Genomic DNA, 20580 nt, shown 5'->3' with positions numbered 1-20580 from the left:
ATAATGAATATGATAAAAGGCACTTAAAGCACATGACCCCATTTATACAAAGCTCCATTGCTGCTAAAACTGTATGTGTTAGAAAACTGGTGGGTTTTATTCAAAATCATATTTTACTGCAGTTTTGTTTAAAAATAACGTTTAGGATATCAATGTGCAATTCATATTAAATAAACAGAAGTATTATGTAATAACTCATTTTGATGTCAGTTATGTTAAAACGTGGTTTGTATTCTGCAGCTGTGAGCATAGGTTGGGAAACGATCAAGTCTAGCTGATCAAGCCTTTTATTTTATTATCGTGGATTCCTCTTCCACAGCTGCTTTTAAAATTTGTGGGAAGCAAATTATTTCTCATACTGCATATGTTGCCCATCAGGTGAGTGATAACATGGAAACTGTAGGCTGGGTGTAAGAAAGCAAAAAGTAAATTTAAAGTCCTCTGTGTGCACAGAATTAAAAAAATGACCTGTAAGAGGCTGCGTGTGAAGCCAGCTGTCTTTTGTTGCCATTGTCATTTGGACACTGTAAGAGCAAAACTTTGTCAGCACGTTTTTTATATTAGAAGATTTGATCTGCAAATCTCAGCTGCTCTGTTCATTATAAATCTCTTGTTTTTGTCCATACACTAGCTCCACTATAGGTTGGAAGGGCTTAAAGATGAACTGAGGAGGAATAGAGGCTACAACTCGAGAGTAACTATTACTGCTCAAAGGAGCTGTTTTCCATTCGCAAACATTGCTTTGCGCTATGGGTTTGGGCTCCTTCTGTTCCTCCACTTTGTTGAAGACTCTCTCTTGACTTCCATTTTACTTCTTTAGCACTGTCTTTGTCTGCTAACATTTTTCCTCCTTCTCTAGTAGCTTTTATCTGTGTCCTTTGGATCACATATTTTACTTAGTTTGTTTTAGTAGATTGTTTCAAATGTTTGTGTTTTGTATTTTTGGTTTTTTGCCTTTTTCTTTAGGACTATGTTATCTCACTGAGTTTCATTCCACAGTTTGCTGAATTGCTTGGTTATTTTGCAGCAGGCCCATTCCTCGTTTTCTCTTTTCATATGGTTTTCAGTGAGAAATAAGAGAGCCTCTTCCATTTTGAACAGTAGTCTTACACACATAGGCCCATGTCTCCTTTTGCATACACCATCTTCTGCCTTGCCACGTCCATCCTGCTTCTCTCTCTCTCTCAATCTGTGCCTCTCTCTCTTTTGTGCTTTCTTTCCTACCATTATACCATCTTTTTGGTCCAGAATTGTCCTTTGGTAAATTATAGGTAAATACTTACTTCTTCCAAAGAGAGTTCATGTCATGCCTTTGAAATCTGGTAAAACAAATCTGGGCCAAATTTGGGCATCATTAATATTTTGTTTGCAGTTTTCTTGTATAGTATTTTTGGTGGGAAGGAGGGAGGGGTTGGGTTTTTTTCTGTTTGTTTCTTTTAAACAACAGGTTTTTTCAGGGAAGGACACCATAACCCACTCTAAGTTGCAACATTACTTTCCATAAGTTATTCCATTACAATAAGTGGACTGTGTTGCACTGTAGAATCCAGTTTTTTTATGTGAATATACATTTGGGGCAAGCTGCTGTGGAACAGAAGAAAGAGGTTTAGAAGCTGGGGCACAGTTGGTTTCAGCCTTAAATGGTCGTTCCTTTCTGAAGACAGCTTTTTGGGGGTTGAGTGTGTACCGTTCTTCATCAATTGTTAGATCATACATGTTCACTTTCTGTAATTTTTCTGTAACTGCAAATTGAAACTGCAATTTTTCTGTAACTGCAAATTGAAACTGTAGTCTGAAAGATAATCTGGATTCACTCCTTTGCTTTTTCAGCAGAGACAAACGTTCTGCAGGGAAATTACACCCTCAGCGTCACCTGTGCTATTCCACTTCTTTGACCACGTGTACACGGTGTTACTTTATTAGCTCTCTCGCTGAAATTTAGCAATACATTTGTCAATAAAATAAAAAAGAGAAGGATTCCGTTCATAATCTCTCAGAGGTTTGTCTTCCTGTGAAGTTTACTTTAGCTGGGGTTTTGTCCACACAAAAAGCTTTTTAAAGTGTCACCAGTTCAGTCAGCTGACCTGCCAGAAGATAGACTGCTGTTCAAATTAGTTCATCTAAAAACTTGCAACTTTGGTGTTATTATACAATGTGCTATCTTTCCAAACTTGAGAAGAATTAACAAGAGCTGATGCTTCAGTATAGATAAAGTTTAAACTGTGTTGTGTTTGCAGGACTGATACTCTTCAAAAAACAATTCTTTTTTAAATCTGCATGGTAAACAGATGGAACTCTAAATATCCAGTGTTACTAGAATATTAGACCAATGTGAATCCTCCAGTTTCCCTGGAGTCAGACTAATGTATCTGGAATAGCACAGTGGCAGCTAAGCATCTAGGAAGAGGATTTGTTGAGAAACCAGTTGTCATTCTCACACAGTTACTTTTTAAAGTAGAATTGGACTGTAAAATTCATACTGAACATAGCATTTCTTTTAACCAAACAGAAACAACTGAGTAAATTCATCTGGCTCCAGCCGGGAGCTGTTTATACAATTCTGAGTTGCTTATACAATTGCGAAGAAGTTCATATTAAATATCTTCAGAATCAACATAATCTAAATTGAGTATTTTAAACTCTTTCTATAATACCTGAAAATATCAATAACAGAATTTTAAAACAGGTCATGATAATATAGTTATGTTAGTATTTTGTCTAATCATAAAACAGGACCTAGATTCAGAGTTACTGCAATTACAATTGTGTAAGAAAATGTGGATTTTCTGTTTAAAACTGGAGCTTAACACAAAATTTTAACCACTGTGTTCTTTGATTTTACTCTACTACTGTCCTTAGGCCATCTTGTTTCTTGGGAGGCAGGGGTGGAATCAAATTGCTTGTATCAGATTCTGACCATCAGCTACTACCCTTCTGCTTAAATATACTTATCTCATGTAGAGTATGTGAGAATGTTGCTGAAAATATGTATAGCCTCTGTCTTAGATCCCAGGAGCTTGCCCATTATATCTCTGTATTTTGCATTCTTGTTAACTTCTGTAGCTCATAGACTCTGTGCTCTCTCTGCAGGTCCAGTCTAGGTGCAGCAGCAAGGAGAACATCCTCAGAGCAAGTAAGTACTGAAACTTCATAAGTCTGTTGAGAAACTAAGACTGCTCAGAAGACAGCAAATGATAGTCAGATGAGAAGGATATGGTTGGGACATAAGTGAGTTTGCAGAAGAAATTTAATAACTTAAGACAATGAAATTCAGTCCAAAGGGAAATTAAAATTGTAAATAGCTTGTAGTGTTCATGTATTAATGGGTAGTTGCCTTTTTTTTCTTCCAAGTTGTTCTTCTAATGACATGGAGGTCTATGGTGTTTGTGGTGATGTATTGTTGTAAAAGACCGTGTGTGTGCAAGTTTTATGGGCAAAAAGAATCAGCACTCAAAGATAATGAAAATGGAAATTCTCAAGTTGAAGATATATAATTTTTATTTTCATACCTGAACATGAAATTGAATGTTGGGTTACATAAAACCAAACCAAAAAAATGCAAAGGCTAGGAATTCAGATTTGATCCAAATGACCCGTTCTTTAATTTGCACAATTCCTTTTCTTTGCTTTATGGGAATCTTTCCTAGTCTACAAACTTGATCCACCATATGTGTATATATGTAAAAACAGGAACGGGAGGTTGTTTCGGTGATAAGAGAGAAGGCTGTCAGGAATTTTCTACCTTATGCAACCAATTGACTTAGCCGCTTCAAAGCTAGAGGATTATTTTGTCATACAAAATGCTGCTTAATGTAAGTAGTTATTTTTAGAGCTATCTGACATTTGACATCAGTGAAAGGTAACTTGGGGACGTCTGAGTTGTTGTTTAATGTCATTTGCTTGTAATTAAAAAGTACCACTTAGTAATTTTAGAATTTAAAAAATCATTATTTGTTTGTCTCCAAATCTGTTTAAATGTATGATACCTCTAAAAGAAGAGTTGGGATTTGTTTGTAGGAAGAAATAGGGAGGGAGAAGGGTTAGTAGTTACACATGCATCTGTCTTCCTTTCTTCATTAAGGTTATTCGTGCCAGTGTTAAACCTGAAGGGGCTCTATTTTTGAGTATGTATTTTCTTGGCTTCTCTTGCAAAAATAATGGGTGTTACTTTTGGTGTTGGAACAAAGTTGTCGGACATTAGGGGATTATATCTATTTTCAAAAAAACTGTGTTGAAGAACTCATTTCTTAGTAGATTTTAGCAGAACCTTTGACTTAAGCAAATGACCTGTATTGGACACAGAGTTCTGAATCTGAAGTTAGTACTCTGGGCACCATTCAAAGCCTCTGAATTCATTCACGTTTTAAGGGTTGAAGAGGTGAAATGTTAGTTTGTGAAGTAGCTAACAGTGCGTTTTAGGTAGCAGTAAACATAAACAGTAAAGCATCTAATGGCTGTAGCATAAAGGTTGTTTGCTGCCACACAATTCCCCCAGTTTTCACTGCTGTGACATATATTTTCCTAGCATCTTCCTTCATTTTTTCCAACTTTTCCATTTAAGAAAATAGTTTCTTAATTTATGCAGTTAGAAAAAAGTTTTTTCATACATTGTGTGGAAACTGCTGGACCTGCAGGAATTATGGTCCTGCTAAGGAGGGCTTCTTTCTCTGTGCAGGGAAAGGTAGGGCAAGTTTGACTGTCTCTCACAAATGCTTTCCTTTCCTTTTCCTCATTTTTATGAGGTTGCTAATAAAATACAGGCATAATAATGGAGAATGTAAGCTTGCTAGGGACATCCCTGTTGTTAAATCCAGGAATGCAGTTCTTCCACTAGTTACACTTTTATCTCACAATAGTTCAATCTGAATCATTTCTCTCTAGTTTGCTTATGCGAAAGTCATGTTTAAGAGTGTGAAAAGTCTTAATACAGTGAAAATATATCTCATCAGCTGTTTCTTTCTTCCTCAGTATGCCAACTGCTATGTTAAGGAAAGGAATTAAGTCGGTTAGAAACTATTTGTGCTTGACAAATTCGCAGTGCCTGCTTTTATCATCATGTTATCTTCTAAATACATAGAAGCAGATTGCTCAGATAATTTATTCCAGAATCTTTCATGGGACTGGAATTAGTTGGGCAGTTTTTTTGTCTGTACTTCTTTCTCTTAAAGGTTGTTACTGTGTTAACAGCGAAAAATAAAATCATGAACAATCTCCCACATAGAGAGACAAGCATGTGTCAGTGCTGAAAGAAGTTTTGTATATACAGATTGATTAAGTGACCTTCTCTTCTGAAGGAAAAACTTAGATTGCATGATTGCTGTACTATTTTTGTAGTTATTTTTTATTAGAAGACTACACTTAAAGGAATGATCTATTTTTTTCCAGAATGTGAAGGCATGTGCAGCAGCAAATGGGATATTTAGGTAGCTACTGCAAAGCAAAATCATGTCATTGAAAATTAGTTTCTATTATTTGTTAATGCTATCTTACTATAATTTATGTTGCTTTAGGAATTTCATTGCTTATTACATATAGAACATCATTCACTTTGGCTCTCATAAATACTTTATTGTTCTAGGCAAATCCATTCAAGATGTTTCTACAAATGTCATTTTCTTAATCTTTTGGGTTATATCTGTTACTCTTGTTTATGTATTCCTGCAATAGTTCCCTCTCTTCAGTTGCTTATCTTCACTTCCAAAATCCTTCAAAGCTTGTTGTCCCCTTGTTTACTCTCCCAGTAAGTATCAAGAATCAAACATGCTACTGGCTTCATTTTCAAACAACTTTTGTCGTATTTTCTCCTAACCCGTCCCTCATACTTGGGAAAAGTAAGGTTCCATTAATCTATCCTACTGCTTTCACTCAAATTATACATTTAAATGTCACTTCGCTATGGTGAGTACAAAATCTTGACAATGGGTAGGCTGCCCACTAGCTGGAAACACTGTCTGCTGTCCTGACTGTCCAGTGATTCATTGTGCCTCCCTGTATCCTCCTTTCAAACCTTTTGACTCCTGTCTCACTCTTGGATTGCAAATTCACTGAGACAGTATCCATTTTTGTGTTTTATCTGTGCACTGCACATAGCATATTGAGATGTGTTTGTGGAGAAGAGAATGAGGAGTGAATCGTGCTGAGTTCAGAGTTCATAGAACTGAGTTAGCCTCAGATTATCATCCTCAGTGTAAAATACTGCATGATCCTGAAGGGTTTCTGTTTCTGATTAACTGATCCTTTTATGCTCATCAAGATTTCTGGTGTGTTTTTCATGACAAGTAAGGATATATACTTTTGTGAATTTTTTCAACTGTAAATTGCATTTTGTTTTATATCCCTCTTTTGATTCTAGTTGAATACAGTGCCTTGCCAGTGTCTGACATAAATGCTCAATAGTGATAACTAACTAATTTAATTTAGCTCAAAGTACCAGATTAATTTCAGCAAAGTAGTTTAAATGAACATCACTGTGTACCTCTACACATTGTAGCATACATAAACTTGGTGCTCTCTTGTTGCAGGTCACAGTGCTGTTGACATTACCAAGGTAGCAAGAAGACACCGCATGTCTCCATTCCCATTGACGTCTATGGACAAGGCCTTCATCACAGTTCTGGAGATGACCCCAGTGCTTGGAACAGAAATCATCAATTACAGAGGTATTAAGTTGGATTCTTTGTGAGGCTTAGGGTGGTTATTTCCTTATTTTACAACCTTCTTAAGCACTTGCTCTTTTATTAATGTTGTGATGTGTCTGAGACAGTACCTTCTCCAGGAGAAACTGCTTTAGGAAATGCCAATAATAGAAGCAGAAGTCTCCTTTCAAAGTCAGGAGAATGTTGATTGAGCTCAGTGCTGCTCCCTGAAGGAATCTGTAATGGAACTGTAATTCAATGTATAAATGAGTTTTCTTCTCGTCTGTGTTATATGCTACAAAGCTAAAACATAGAAACCACAATTTGCCTCAGTGGTTGATTTAACACTGGACTTTTGTAGATGCCAGGTAGCTCCAAGTTGTACTGTGATCGTTCACTCTGTTCTCTTACTGTGGGAGATTCTTACTAAACCCCCTTTCCAGTCTGAGATTAATGATCAAATCAAAGTGATTATTGATTCCAGGTCACCTTTTTCCATGTCTATATCTTTACCAGTTCATCTCAGTCTGTTTTTCCAGATCCTACTTGGCCTACTAGTCATTCCATAATTTGCCTCCTCTTCTCGTAAATGCAACATAATTCCCTTTGTATTCTACCACTACATTTGATCCTTTTCTGATACTTACTTGCATTTAATGTTTGATTTATTGAAACTTCATAATCAAGGGTAACTGTTATTGATCTATACAGTGAGGTTGTCTTAAAAGGCACCAAACAGCAGGCAAAATGTCAGACCTTGTGACTGTGTCTATACTCATAAATAAATGGGGACAGGTAGAAGCCGTTTTCTGGCCTTAAAAGGAATTACCAGGGCACCTCTCGTATTTATTCAGCTAAACTATCCTCCCTCCTGAAACAGTGAGTTCATAATGCCTATTAGGTGTCTCCTTTGCTTCTGCTATCCCTTGCACCAAGCCTGGGCATTATCTGAGCAAGTGTTCTTGGCACAGAACAAAACCATGACAGGAAGCATGCTGACAAGTAATCTTAAAGTAGGCTGGGAAGAGGAAACCTCCTCCAGGGATTCCTCCGGATTTTCCGAAGGTAAGGTGGTGAGCAAAGAGACAGTGGAACCATGAGCCTGAAGAGGCAAAATGTTCATGGCATTGGTGGATTCCAATAGCAGAGAGGTACAAATGGTTTCTGAATGGGATATTCTGTCTTCTGGCTTTAAAGTTCGAAGTTTTCATGCTCTTCACCAAATCTTTGTGCTGCTACAAACCTTTCGGGTGTCTTCATATTGACATACTGGTTTAGCAGCCTGTACGTAGAATCACACCTGTGGGTTTAGCCACTCGAGTGGAGATCAGCACTCCCCTCTGCCTTGGTAGCAGGAAGCAGATCTCTGAGAAGATGCTGCATATCCTGCATTCAGAACAGCACCAAGACTGGACCAGCAAGGAATATGCATATTACACCCTGCTCTTTCATAATGGTGTGCAGATTAGAAGGCGGCATTAAGGCATAAATGCCTGAGCATAGCTATTGGATCTTTTTGGATAGCTGTCAGTTAAATGTCTTTGCTAAGACAGCCCTTTGTGGACAATATGATAAGCCACAGTGTTAGGTACATTTAGTCCAATGTGTACAACACTTAAGTCCTGAAATAAAGGATAAAAGTCTGGCATGTACCTCCCTGAAGAATAAGCACAGCACGTGTTTATTTTGCAATATATAAGGCACTGTTAAGGTACTGTAGCATTATTATTCTTTTTTGCATAAAAATAGTTTTGATTATTTTAAACCTCTAGTGCAAAACTAAGTGAAGAAATAAGTTCTTGAATTTGGGTTATATTGATTATAGGGAAACACAAGTATTGATAAGCTGTTATTTTTCCTTGTTTTGGCCTTGATTCTATAAACATGTCTTATTCTCTTGTCCTTTTACCTTTATTTTCATTTTTCTCCATCTCTGTCTTTTATACTTCTGGATGAAAACTTACATACTGTTTCACAATATGTTTGTGTTCCTGCTGTTGTGTTTCTGGACAGAAGCTGTATTTTCCCTAGAGGTTAATAAAATGTGGCTAAAAATATTCTTCTAGGTAGACAGAGAATAAGCATAATCCTGATGTGCTACGTGTATGTTGATATGTATAACAATAACATCGCCATCTATTTATATGTATACAACAGTCTTTGTGCAAACATATTTATATCAACAGTAGGTAGCACACTTTTCATATATCTGATTTGTAAACTTCTTCATTAGAACTATGGTGAAATCAGACAAAATCACAGTATATATAATTTCCTGCTGCAACATGCTTTGGATAAGCTTTCACCATGTAATTTATTTTAATATTAAAAAACATTCAAAATATGGGCTAAGCAACAGTTTTGTGTTAATACTGATAATGTTACCATACCAATAACAGTGATTCTATTCAGAGTATACGCTCTTCAAAATGTCCTTACAGAGACAGAATAGAGGTAATTGGTCTTTAGCTATATGCTTATATTCTCTATGGAATTGTGCATACTCTTAATTTGTCAAAAAGGCAATTTGATTGTTTCTGTTTTTATTCCACTATACGGGAGTACGCCGTCAATGTAAGAGAAGGTTTTCTAGTATACTTTATAATATCTTAGTTGATATTTCATTTTGCTCTTCGTGTTACTTGATTACTGACATCAAATTCAGGCTGATTCTAAGTCTGGAACATATTGATTATTATTCCTGGCACTGTTATTCCTTAAAAAATAATGTTCTGAGTCTGCTGAGACACTTCAGTTATGACCTTCTTCCTTCCCACCCAAAAGAAAAAAGTTAAATACATGGTAAGCTCATCAGCTGTAGATATATATATTCTTGGTTTAATACTCGCATAATTGTACAAACAGCGAAAATATTAACAAAGACATATTCCTTCATATTTTTGCACTGTAGTGCAAAATTGTATCTCACAATTTATTTTTCAACAAGTATGCACTTATTTTTGCACTGTAAGATTTCCTAATACATAGTATGAAATTTCAGGATTGAGCCTTTAGGAGACATCCTAAAAGACACATCTGTGTCTGTAATACTGGAAATTCAATCCTCTTAATATACAGATACAAATCTTAAGATGGAATCTCATTTTCAGAAGTTCTCAAGTGATCACCGTAGTGTTATATAGACAAATATATAGGATTTTTTTGTATAGGCCTGTATATGTATATGTACGTGTGTGTGCGCACGCATATATGTTAGTTGGCTAAAAAATATTGATTTTGAAGAATACAATGAATTAAGAACAAGTATTTAATTTAGTTATGTATTCATTTATTTTTCAGTTAATATGCCTGTAATTTCAGGAGATAATAAAAATGTAGTCCTGGAGGTCTGAATCCTAACTAACTGTACTCAGAGAAGCGCGATTGTGCTGTGTTTGTTTTCTTTGTGGTTTTGTGTCTTGAATTAACACTGAGCTCCTGAAAATTATCTTTCAGGAGCACAATTCCTCTGCAAGGAAAGTCAAATGTTTAAAGTTCTAAGATTGCAATTTATTTCATTAACAAATTACCTCATTAATTTTAACCTGATTTATTTACATTACTAAACATAATACATAGTATTCATCCTCAACTAAAGCTGCTGAATGTTACTCTGTACAAGTAGCCAGTGCAGTCCTGACTTTATTCTTGATTAAGTCAAGGCATGCTGTAGTCTCTCAAATCTATTCTCTCCTAACATAAGGGGGAGGATGAGTAAAGTTATCTTTTGAAACATGACTTTCACATTGGTAAGTGTATTGCTCAGTGCTTGTGTAGATCATTTAGCCTCTTCCATATTAAAGAAAAAAAGAAATGGACATTTTACAGAAGTGCCATGAATCAAAGGCATCTGAAGCATGTTTCCCACCTGCCATCATCAATATCTGGTGTGAAGCCCGCAATTAGCCTTTTATTCCAGCTAAATGCAGTTACCTGAATACATGGGTATATAAGGTTAAGTTTTTAGACAGCATGATAATGATTATTCTTCTGAAACTAAGAAGAGGCAGAAGTTTAATTCATACTAAAAGTACAAAGCAGAGGCATTTCACACTTTAGGGGCTTAAGCCTCAGAACGGAACAGTTTTTCTGATCCAGGTCCAACAGCCCTGTAACTTCTGTAGAGTCTGGACATTTTTTTCCATTGCTTATTCATTTTGAACTAGCTGATTATTTTGATAGCACTGCCTTTTCACATCACACTGAAGTGCTACCAGGGCAATATTTACAAAATGGGAGCAAATCCATCACCTCTAGTACAATGCCTGTCTCACTGCTTTATCCCAGTACCAATGCGAAATCAAAATTCTTCACAGAACCGTACCAGTTTCACCAGCTAAGCTTTAGAAAATATACAAATTTGAGAAGTGAGTTTAATGTAATTCTCCATTTTGTGTTAGAATCAGAAAGCTATGGGCATCACAAGGGGCAGTTTGATGACATTAAAATATTTCAGAACATCTTTTTTGAATTACAATTAATGAAAATAAGGTCAAACAGTGTATTTCTAAAATAATTGCTCAAATAAAGGAGAGTACAGAGGTACTTCACATTGTCCTTTAGTTGCTGACTTGCTTCATTTTAAATGCCTAAGGGTTCAGCAAATAATTCTTACATTTTTCTCCCCTTAATGAAATTCATTCCCGCTACTGGCTGGCCATTTATTCCCTTCAAATATTGCATGGCAGAATGCCAGGAACATACTGTTCAACTTTGCTCTCATTGGTGTGATTTTGCATGCAGACAAGAAGTAAAATGAAGACACAACATGCCTGCTAAAATTAGAAGCATCACTTCTGTATGAGATTTTGTGCATCTGTGAACAGAAGGTGTTTCTACTAGGCCTTTGATAGCTGCCTTTTCTATGCTATAATTTAAATGTCTGTGCCTGCATTCTTTTTTTCAGCACAAATGTACAAGCTTTCATGAGCTTTCTAATAACTTCTATAATGTGTATCACAGACAGTGATATGCAGTCATGCACAGACATATTAACGGCCATCACAAAGGTGCTTTTCTAGTTGCTTTAACAAGTTTTATCAGCATTTTCATGGCAATACCTATTTCAAAAATGCAACATGAATATTCACCTCAGGCTGAAAGTTGATACGTATGGATGTGAGCACAATGATGTTATAGTCATTATAATTAATTACTAACTAAATCACTTTGTGTTAATAAGTAAAATGTAATCTCCATTATAATACCACTTCACTGGAGCCGAACATTTTCAAATCAAGTAGGTGAACTTTTTAACAAAACTAATCCATTTAGTGTGCAATGTTAGGTCTTCTGCCTTCCCAGCAAATCCAGAACCACATTGATTTCCTTATCTGTAAAACAAGAAACACACTTTATGTATGTCTCTCTTTTTCGGCACGTCTGAACGATCATGATCTATAAAGTACATATCCATGCAAATTCTCCTGGCAGAAGTATTCATGCGTCCTGTCATTCCTTCGTACTTTCAGCTGGATATTGCCTTCCTGTGCCACAATGCACTCCTAAGAGTGGTGACCTCCATTATGAGATGAGTTTCCCTTCTTCTACTTAGACATAGTGGAATCAAGCCGATCTCAGTAGTTCTGACCGGTGTGCCCCTTCCCAGTCCATCTAATCACACATGTAATAAATCATCTTTCTCACTCTCCCATTGTATGAAGGAATAAGATACATATTTTCCACTCTGTTCCACATCATACTAAAGAAAAGCTCTTGCTGGCACCATAAAAGCAAACAAGTAGTGCACACTTGACTGAGGGTGAAGTAATTCATATTGGTCTCTGCAGGGAGGCAGAGCCAAATTACAACTGATCAGTCATAGTTGCTAAGTGAAGGGAAAGAGTATGTTTGAAACAGCTATTAAAATATTTAGAACTATAGCAGCGTAAATTTACATAAATAATCCTGACACTTATGTGCTCTCACCCTCCATTAAACAGAAATGCTCTCAGCAATTAGGCAAAGCTAATCTATTGCAAAACTTCTTTGTCAATTTATGGAAACTTGTCCATCATTACTGTTCATGTTGAGTCCTCTGGGCTCAATCCGTCATCTCTCACCTTTTGCACACAGGATTCACTTTTGAAATGTTATTTTAAAAGCCTTAAAAAAAGAACAACTTTTTTAAAAAAACTGGAATACAGGAAAGTATGTATTTCTAAGAGGTTTCAGGAAAAAAACTTGTCCTGAAGAAACAAATACTTATTTTTTTCTGTCTGATCCTGTATCAGGGCTATTACCTCTGGGTTTGGATACTTGGCATTCAGATCTACTGTCAATAATTTCACCATAACCAGGAACACAGACAAACTGAACAAATCTTTCATCAGTACTTTCAGACTCCTTTTTCTTTTTCATTTATGTAGAGGCAGAAATCAAAAACCTGTGAGACCTATTCATGTCACACACACATGCATTTCATCCATCAGAGCATACTACTGTTCACTGTTTTTCTCCCTTTCACTAGCTGTAATGACATGGAGCATGGTCTTTTCTCTTTTCTCTTTTCTCTTTTCTAGATGGAATGGGCCGAGTCCTTGCTCAAGATGTATATGCAAAAGATAATCTACCACCATTTCCAGCATCAGTAAAAGACGGCTACGCTGTCAGAGGTAAACGGTCACTTTGTAGACATGCAGTAGTGTCTGTAAAACCACTTTATAACATGTTAGTTCACCTATTTTGGATCCAGCAATGGTTATTTTGGTTGAGATTTGATTCAGATCATTGCTGAAGTCACAGTTACGTAGAATGCAGCTGTCTTGAAGGAAGACCATAAAGTTGAATTCAGATCTTTTAAGTGGATACACGAGCAAATGTACATCCATGTGTGCTCATAGACGTGCACCTGTGTTGCTAGTGAGTTTCTTGGAAACATAAAGAATTCAGGAGAGTAATAGAACGCTTGTTTCTGAATGACAGATTCTTCTTCTGTTCCTCTGTTGTTGATTTAATCAGGAATTTCTTGCATATCTTACTTTGTTGAACTGTCACAGATCCAGCTTCCTATTTGTGAATTACTTTATGATTGCATTAGAGAATTTTCAAAAATACATATCAGAATGTACTCTTACGGAGGCATGTCAAAAGGAAAACTCAATTTTACTTTGAAAATATTGCGGTTGCTGTATATAAATAAAATGAGTAGTGTGAGTTTAAGGAGCAAGCTGTGAGTGGTTTCCCAGGAGACCTGAATCCATCCTCTGCTTTGCCACTACGTGCTGCATGATTTTGAGCAAGTTGCTTCTCTGTGCATCAGTTTTTCCCTTTGTAAAGTAAGGCTAACAGTATTCACCTCAGATTACTATGGAGGAAAATTAAAATATGTATGATAGAACATTTTACTAGTAGTGATTTCATGGCGGTAGGGGTTGAATCATCGTAACACCGTGTTGAAATTTGGACACAATAGCCAACTTTCTTCTAGGGACATTAAAATATCTTTTTTGTTGCTGGCAGCTGAAACAATGGAAAGCAACTGTCCATGAAATAGACTGTCTGCAAACCCAGGCAATGGATGTAGTCCAATAGCTTCCCTATGGATTTGATATAAAAATAAAATTCCAGGTCTACAAGATGAGTTTGACTGCAGCTGTCTGTCATCTACGTGTGTGGGAGACAGGCAGACCAAAATGACCAGTAATAGTGGCAAGGGAGTGCAGATGTAGCCAGAGAAATACAGGTAATATAACACAGAAAAGCTAAGAGGGGCAGCTCTGAGTAGAATGCTGACTGACAAGGGCCTTGGGATCAAGCAAATGCTGTCTTGCAACCTGATTGCTACAAGGTAAGGAAAAGCACAAGTACAATCTCAGTAAACATGCAGAATGAGCAGAATCATCATGGACACCGTCTTCAACAACTTCTGTCAGAACTGACACACAAGACCCTAATTTCGGTGGTGGATTCAAATAGAGTAACAGTAAGGTACTTGAATGAGTCCAGAGGAGGGCAACAAGCTGGTGAAAGGGCTGGAGGGAATGTCCTGTAAGGAGTAGTTAAGGACTTTGGGTTTGTCTAGCTTGGAGAAAAGGAGGCTGAGGGGCGACTTCATTGCTCCCTTCCTGAGGAGGGGAAGTGGAGAGGGAGGTGCTGATCTCTTCTCCCTGGTACCCAGTGACAGGATGCGTGGGAATGGCTCAAAGCTGCGCCACGGGAGGTTTAGACTGGACATTAGGAAGCATTTCTTTACCAAGAGGGTGGTCAAACACTGGAACAGGCTTCCTAGAGAGGTGGTCGATGCCCTAAGCCTGTCAGTGTTTAAGACGCATTTGGACAATGCCCTTAATAATTTGCTTTAACTTTTGGTCAGCCCTGGAGTGGTCAGGCAGTTGGACTAGATGATCGTTGTAGGTCCCTTCCAACTGAACTATTCTATTCTGTTCTATTCTGTTCTTACTGTTCTTGTAGACCTGTTTTCTCAGGATACGAGAAACAGCTTGTAGGCAGAAATAATATTAACTACATTAACATATATTTTTTACAAAAAAAAAAGGATTACCTTTCAGTCACATAAACCTGTCTGCCCAAAACCTTGTCCACTTTTTTCAAGCTATGTCAGTTGTATATCACCTATAAATTTTGTCTCCATATCATTATTAATGGGGGAATAAAATCTAGTTCAGTAGCATTTTATCAGCTTTAAAATAATTTAGCTATTAGGGAATTTTTTCCTCTTCTTTTGCTGGATCATCTCAGTGAAGGGCTGACAACTGTATTCAGTAGTATTATATGCATCATTCAAAGACAAGTAGTTGAAGAGTCCTTTTCCACTTTCTTATTTTAGAGTTTGTTCTAAAGCTCACGGATTAGGCTGTTGATAGGCTTTTAAAGTTAAGTTAATCATTAGTCTTCAAACATGACTAAGTACCATAGATCATCATCTGCAGAGTTGCAGCTGATGTATGAGTACAAATGGGATAAATCATTATATAGACTGAATGGGCATCCTTCCTGAAAGCAATTCTTCTCAATACGATAAGGTTATCTAGCTGTATATTCAGGGCTTTTGAAATAAAACAGAAGGTATTAAGATAAAGGTTGTCGCTGATTAGACTTCATTTCTGGGAAATCAACTTTTGACAGTGACAGATTTAAAATTAATAAAAAGACATATTTAAATGTGACCGTATGAACCCAGTTTGTCAGAACACTCTTGACAGCATCACTGCTGTGCTTGGACAGGCAGAGTTGCTTGTGCTCCATACACGCTTTACACCATGGTAGAGCCCATAATACCGCTAGTGCAACCTGAGGTGAGGCAGGCAGAAGCTTAAACTTTGCTAGTAAAGGCGCCTTTGTTGTCCCTGTAAAAATACAGATTTGGCTAAATTAGAAGTCTTGGAGACTTTGTTTGTTAAATCAATGATCTCTGACTTTTAATTTTCAGAATGGCTTCAGTGAAAAGTATAAGGTAACTAGTTCAGTGCTACCTTCTGAAATTACAAAAAGGAACAGAACCCAGCCTTCTAATGTGGCAGTCTAGTGTGGCATTATCTAGTGCTCTTCAGAAAATGCCAAACCTGTGTGGTCATCTACACAGTCTGTAACCACTGCACTTGTCCGCGTTTTCCTCCAAAGGCAGAGACAGAATCTAGAAATGTCAGTAGTCCGTTGTTGTCTAGAAAAAAGATACATAATACACGTACAAAATATGTGATTCCCCCGTGTTAGTTTCACATGGAAGAAGATTTGCTTATGGTGGACGTTTTTATAAAAATAATCTCACGAACACTCTTAAATCTTTGTTATTAATGTCATTCCTCCTAATCTCCTTTTACTTGATCCCATATTGCCCAGAAATTTTCAGTTAAAAGTACTATAGAACCCATAACTTTCCAAATAATTAACACAATCTAAAAGGACCTAAAATGTAAAATGTTTGCAAAAGTTCTATAACCTTTGTCATGCTGACACTGAAGGACTGAATCTTAGATCATTCTTTGGTTCTCCTGTTCGTCATTTCTAATGCCGTCGTTTGTTTTGGTTCAGCCTTTACCATTTGTATTGTCCATCTTAACAGCTGCTGATGGCCCAGGAGATCGATTCATCATAGGGGAATCCCAGGCTGGTGAGCAGGTGAGCACAATTTCTTTTCTCTTTTTTTTAATGTATTTTTCTTTTGTAAGGTATTGCTTTGTATTATTACAAGCCTTGCTAGTGCTCCAAAACTCAGTAGTATTGGAGGTGGCATGAAGTAGGACACAGCTGTACCTAGCCTCCTGCTATGTGCCTTGGGACATGATTTCAGAAAGTGAGGTCGTACGGTTATGTAAGGAACTAACAAGGATATCCCAAAATACTTCAGAGCGTTGTGCTGACATGTCCGATAGGAGTGCGTACTGTAATGTTCTGCCCTAGTACAATGATAGAGGACGTAAGGTTTCTAGTGGCATTACAATTCATAAACAGAGAAACGCAAGATTTAACTGCTTCCTGCTGACAGATTTTAAAAGGGATGTCAGCCCAATAACTGTTTCCATGAGCTGCTTGCATATTTCATACTGATACCTGCAAAACAAAGTGTAAGAATTTGGTATGAAGCCTTTAAAGGTAGGTAATGATCAGAACAATCTCGAGGAAGCCTGGCAGCAGCCTAGTTTGCAGTATTGCTCCTTTTCTGTTTGTTAAATAAAAAGAGTGTTTGCGCACCTTAGCGGCTACATGGATTGAGTTTAAGAGCAAGTTGGGGCAGCACCCATTCATGACCTGCTGTGCTGTATAAATATTCATGAACGGACACTATTTGGGATTTGCTCTCAAACTCAAGAGTACATTTGGTAAAATTCTTGTACTAATACTTGGGTGATAGGAAAAAGAATCAGTTGCGTTCAACCACTTTTTTTATTCTGTCAATTTAATTATACATGCTGCCTTCTTTTCAGGAGTGCATGGGTTAATCCAAAATGTTTCTCCAGCTATTTCAAGTCCCAGTTTCTAATTCTGTGTGTTGTATGTGAAATGATGCAGAAATGGAATAAGTAACAGGCAAAACAAAGGATTGATCAGTTTTACTGAGGATTTTACAGTGTGGCCATTTTGACTGCTAAACAAAAAAGTCTGGAATAAAATAGATTTCAAAAGTTGTTTCAGGTTTTAGAAGTACTACCAGTTGCAGGATTGTTCCATTTTTTTAAAAATGGAGTTGAACTACCTCTAAATGTATAATCGACATTTAATTTGGCTAATCATGATAGATACAGAGAACTATGAAAATAATTTTTGCTGTAGATCCCATCCATCATCATGAATTATACTTTGGTATAATAGGCATCTTCTCAATACTGATATCCACGTGGTCTTAGATTAATGAATCTGTTATACAAACTACATAAAATTACTTTAAATACTAAAAAAAAGTAAACTAATGAATTTCACCTGCCTTGGATTTTTAGCCCTTCTGTCTGCGTTTTCAAGCATTAGTCCAGAATCCCAAAGACTGACAACTATTTCTGCAACGCTTTTTGTGGTCACTATAAAATAGCAAGAACCAGAGCAACCTGCTGAATTATTACTCCTGTCATTACTCACCTGTCATCAATATTATCATTTTGCTAGTTAAAAGATATCACAGTACATTGGTACTTAAAAACACTGCTGTTGAAGCTGTGTCTAATGGGGAGGGCTGCCCACAGGTCTAAAGGGTTTCAGTGTCCTAATCAGTTCAGCAGGTTTGTACAAAGGATAAAAGGACAAATGGGATCTTGCTTCCTTCCTACAGAATTCAGGATCTCACAAATGTCTTTCTGCAGGAACAGTCTGTCCTCCCAGATTAATGGGAATGGAAAACTCTCTGGCAAGTAACAAAAATTGGGTGGGAGGAGGCACGTAGAGAGAGAATAATTCTGGAAATACCAGTGGCAAGTTAGAAAAATGAGGCTCTTGACCTCCGAATAATTGGTCAAAGTTTTTTTCTTGGGCCAACAAATCTTCAGGTTCATCTCCTTCCCAAGAAATTATTTATAGCCTTGGAAGACTCCTCAGTCTCATTTCACCCTTCAGTCACTCTCAGCAGCAACATTCTGCTTTTCATGTTACAGACCAATTAACAGAATGATTCACAGCAGGGAGTTCAAAATAGGTTTAGATTTGGCTCCTCCTGTAGGGAAAAGGGTTATGTAAATGCTACGTAGAGAGGAAGAAGATGGGACTGAGAATTGCAGAGAGGCCATATAGCCAAGTTGGACAGTTCTGTATCAATTCGTAAATTGTGTATTATTTTCTGATTTCCATTTCCAGATGGTTGTGTTTATGTTAAACAATCATTTTTTGTTATGTATTGAGGAAAAATTTCAGACACTATCCTGCTTTGGGGAGGTTAGGGCACATTTGAGAGTACTTGTCACGAGGCATCCACATGGGCTCTGTGTGAAAAACTCAGCCATGGGGAGCAATGATTTTCTTCCTATAGACTTGCATAGCTGGAGCTTAGCGTTTCCTGGAAGACTTTCTAAAGACGTTTGTAAGAGGCACTGTGACTAACCAGCTGTAATATAGGATGGAAAACAGACATTTTTCACCTTTCCATTAACTTGGGCCTTTTTACAGAACAGAGCATGGCTCATTGTAAATCACACAGGACAGGTGTAATCATGTGCAAGAGAAAATGCCTGAGATGGGGGCTTGTGCTCAGTAGATTATTTCTGGGTTTTATTCAGTGACTAACATTAAATAGATTATCCGTGATGAAAGCATTGAATGTGATTATCAGTAGATAATCACCAATGAAAGTGACAGAACCCAGTACTGCCCTATTCCGGGTAAGTATGGGATCTCAAAGGCCTTTAAAAGAGCTTCTGTGAAATTGTTGTACATTAATATGCTTTCTGAGAAGGAATCATTTCTTTATCTTCATAGTCTTTAGCACAGAAGAACACAGCCCTGGAGATTCACACACAAATCTGACTCTTGTTCATGAAGTTAATCTGATCAAATTCTCAAAGGACAAAAAGGAAATTAAATAGATGAGCAACCAATTCTAAAAGCAGTTGTTATTGTATAATAAATTTGTTTAAAAGTTTCACATCATTACACCTCAAAAATTAACTCATCTAGTAATAAACTCTAAAAGCATGGATAGTTACAGCACATTTTGTCACCATATACACTGATTTCTGGCAGAGTCCTAGACATTTTGTATTCTTTGTGGTTCCTGAGGCCCAAAAAAACGCATTTTAAATGGGAGAATTTTTTTGTGCAATACATTTTTCCTCTAAAAATTGTAACTAAAGACATCAATACTTTAGTAAGTTCAAAACAATATTACCTATTTGTAATGTGCCTATAGACTATATCTACAACAATATGCAAAAGAGCTCTTTGCAAAAAAGCTTTGCCTTTTGCAATATTTGTTTTCATAAAAATCAAAACAACACACTAGACAAGATTATTTTCACTTTTAAGCATCTTCAGTATAAATGGCAGCATCTCAGCTGTTCATCCACAGCTCTTTGCATAGTCAGTGGTGAGAAATAAATACCATTTAAAAAAAAGTACTATTTTTATGTCATCTGCTTTAGATACCTACTTTAGGATAACATGAATCTTGCTCTAAAAACACACTAACCATGACATATGGCAAGTGTGATTTTTTTTTTTATTTTTTTAGTTTAGTTTAGCATTTTACTTGTGGTGTTCTCACAGGATGTTACTTTACCCTTAGAAAAGGGTCAGGATTCAATAGACTCCAGGCTCAGTTGTTTCTTGGGATATGTAGGTCACTGTGATACTGTGGTAAACCAGGTACAAACCATTTCCAGCCTCTCCCTAGGGCTTCTGTCCAGTGAGCAACCTTTGCAGTACACACATTTCAAAGTAATACTCGCCTTTTAGAGGTTACGACAGTGCTGAAATGGAGCAGAAGAATGGGCAAGGCAAACACAGGTTTGCGCAGCTGAAACGTTGGCCACTGGTCTAGAATTTGCAGATGCCTAACAGTCTCCTG

General features: G+C 37.0%; 1 protein-coding gene across 24 annotated transcripts in view; it reads left to right on the top strand.

The window, feature by feature from the left end:
* GPHN (gephyrin) overlaps positions 1-20580 on the top strand; it is a 306821-nt gene that overhangs the window by 248555 nt on the left and 37686 nt on the right. For 14 of the 24 annotated variants that reach the window (XM_087746580.1, XM_087746578.1, XM_087746576.1 and 11 more), the window contains 4 exons: positions 3091-3133; positions 6522-6659; positions 13157-13249; positions 16660-16715. In XM_087746580.1, the coding sequence (XP_087602706.1) occupies positions 3091-3133; positions 6522-6659; positions 13157-13249; positions 16660-16715 (330 nt within the window). Of the gene's footprint in view, positions 1-631; positions 695-3090; positions 3134-6521; positions 6660-13156; positions 13250-16659; positions 16716-20580 lie in introns of all 24 variants that reach the window. The other 10 variants (XM_087746574.1, XM_087746567.1, XM_087746558.1 and 7 more) reach the window with 1 other exon arrangement.

Source organism: Nipponia nippon, unplaced genomic scaffold (genome assembly GCF_047370975.1).
Source record: "Nipponia nippon isolate SJK-2023a ecotype South Korea unplaced genomic scaffold, ASM4737097v1 scaffold_10, whole genome shotgun sequence".
Classification (NCBI taxonomy): Eukaryota; Metazoa; Chordata; class Aves; order Pelecaniformes; family Threskiornithidae; genus Nipponia; species Nipponia nippon.
Note: the sequence above shows the minus strand (reverse complement) of the source record. Positions and strands in the feature narration are given on the sequence as shown.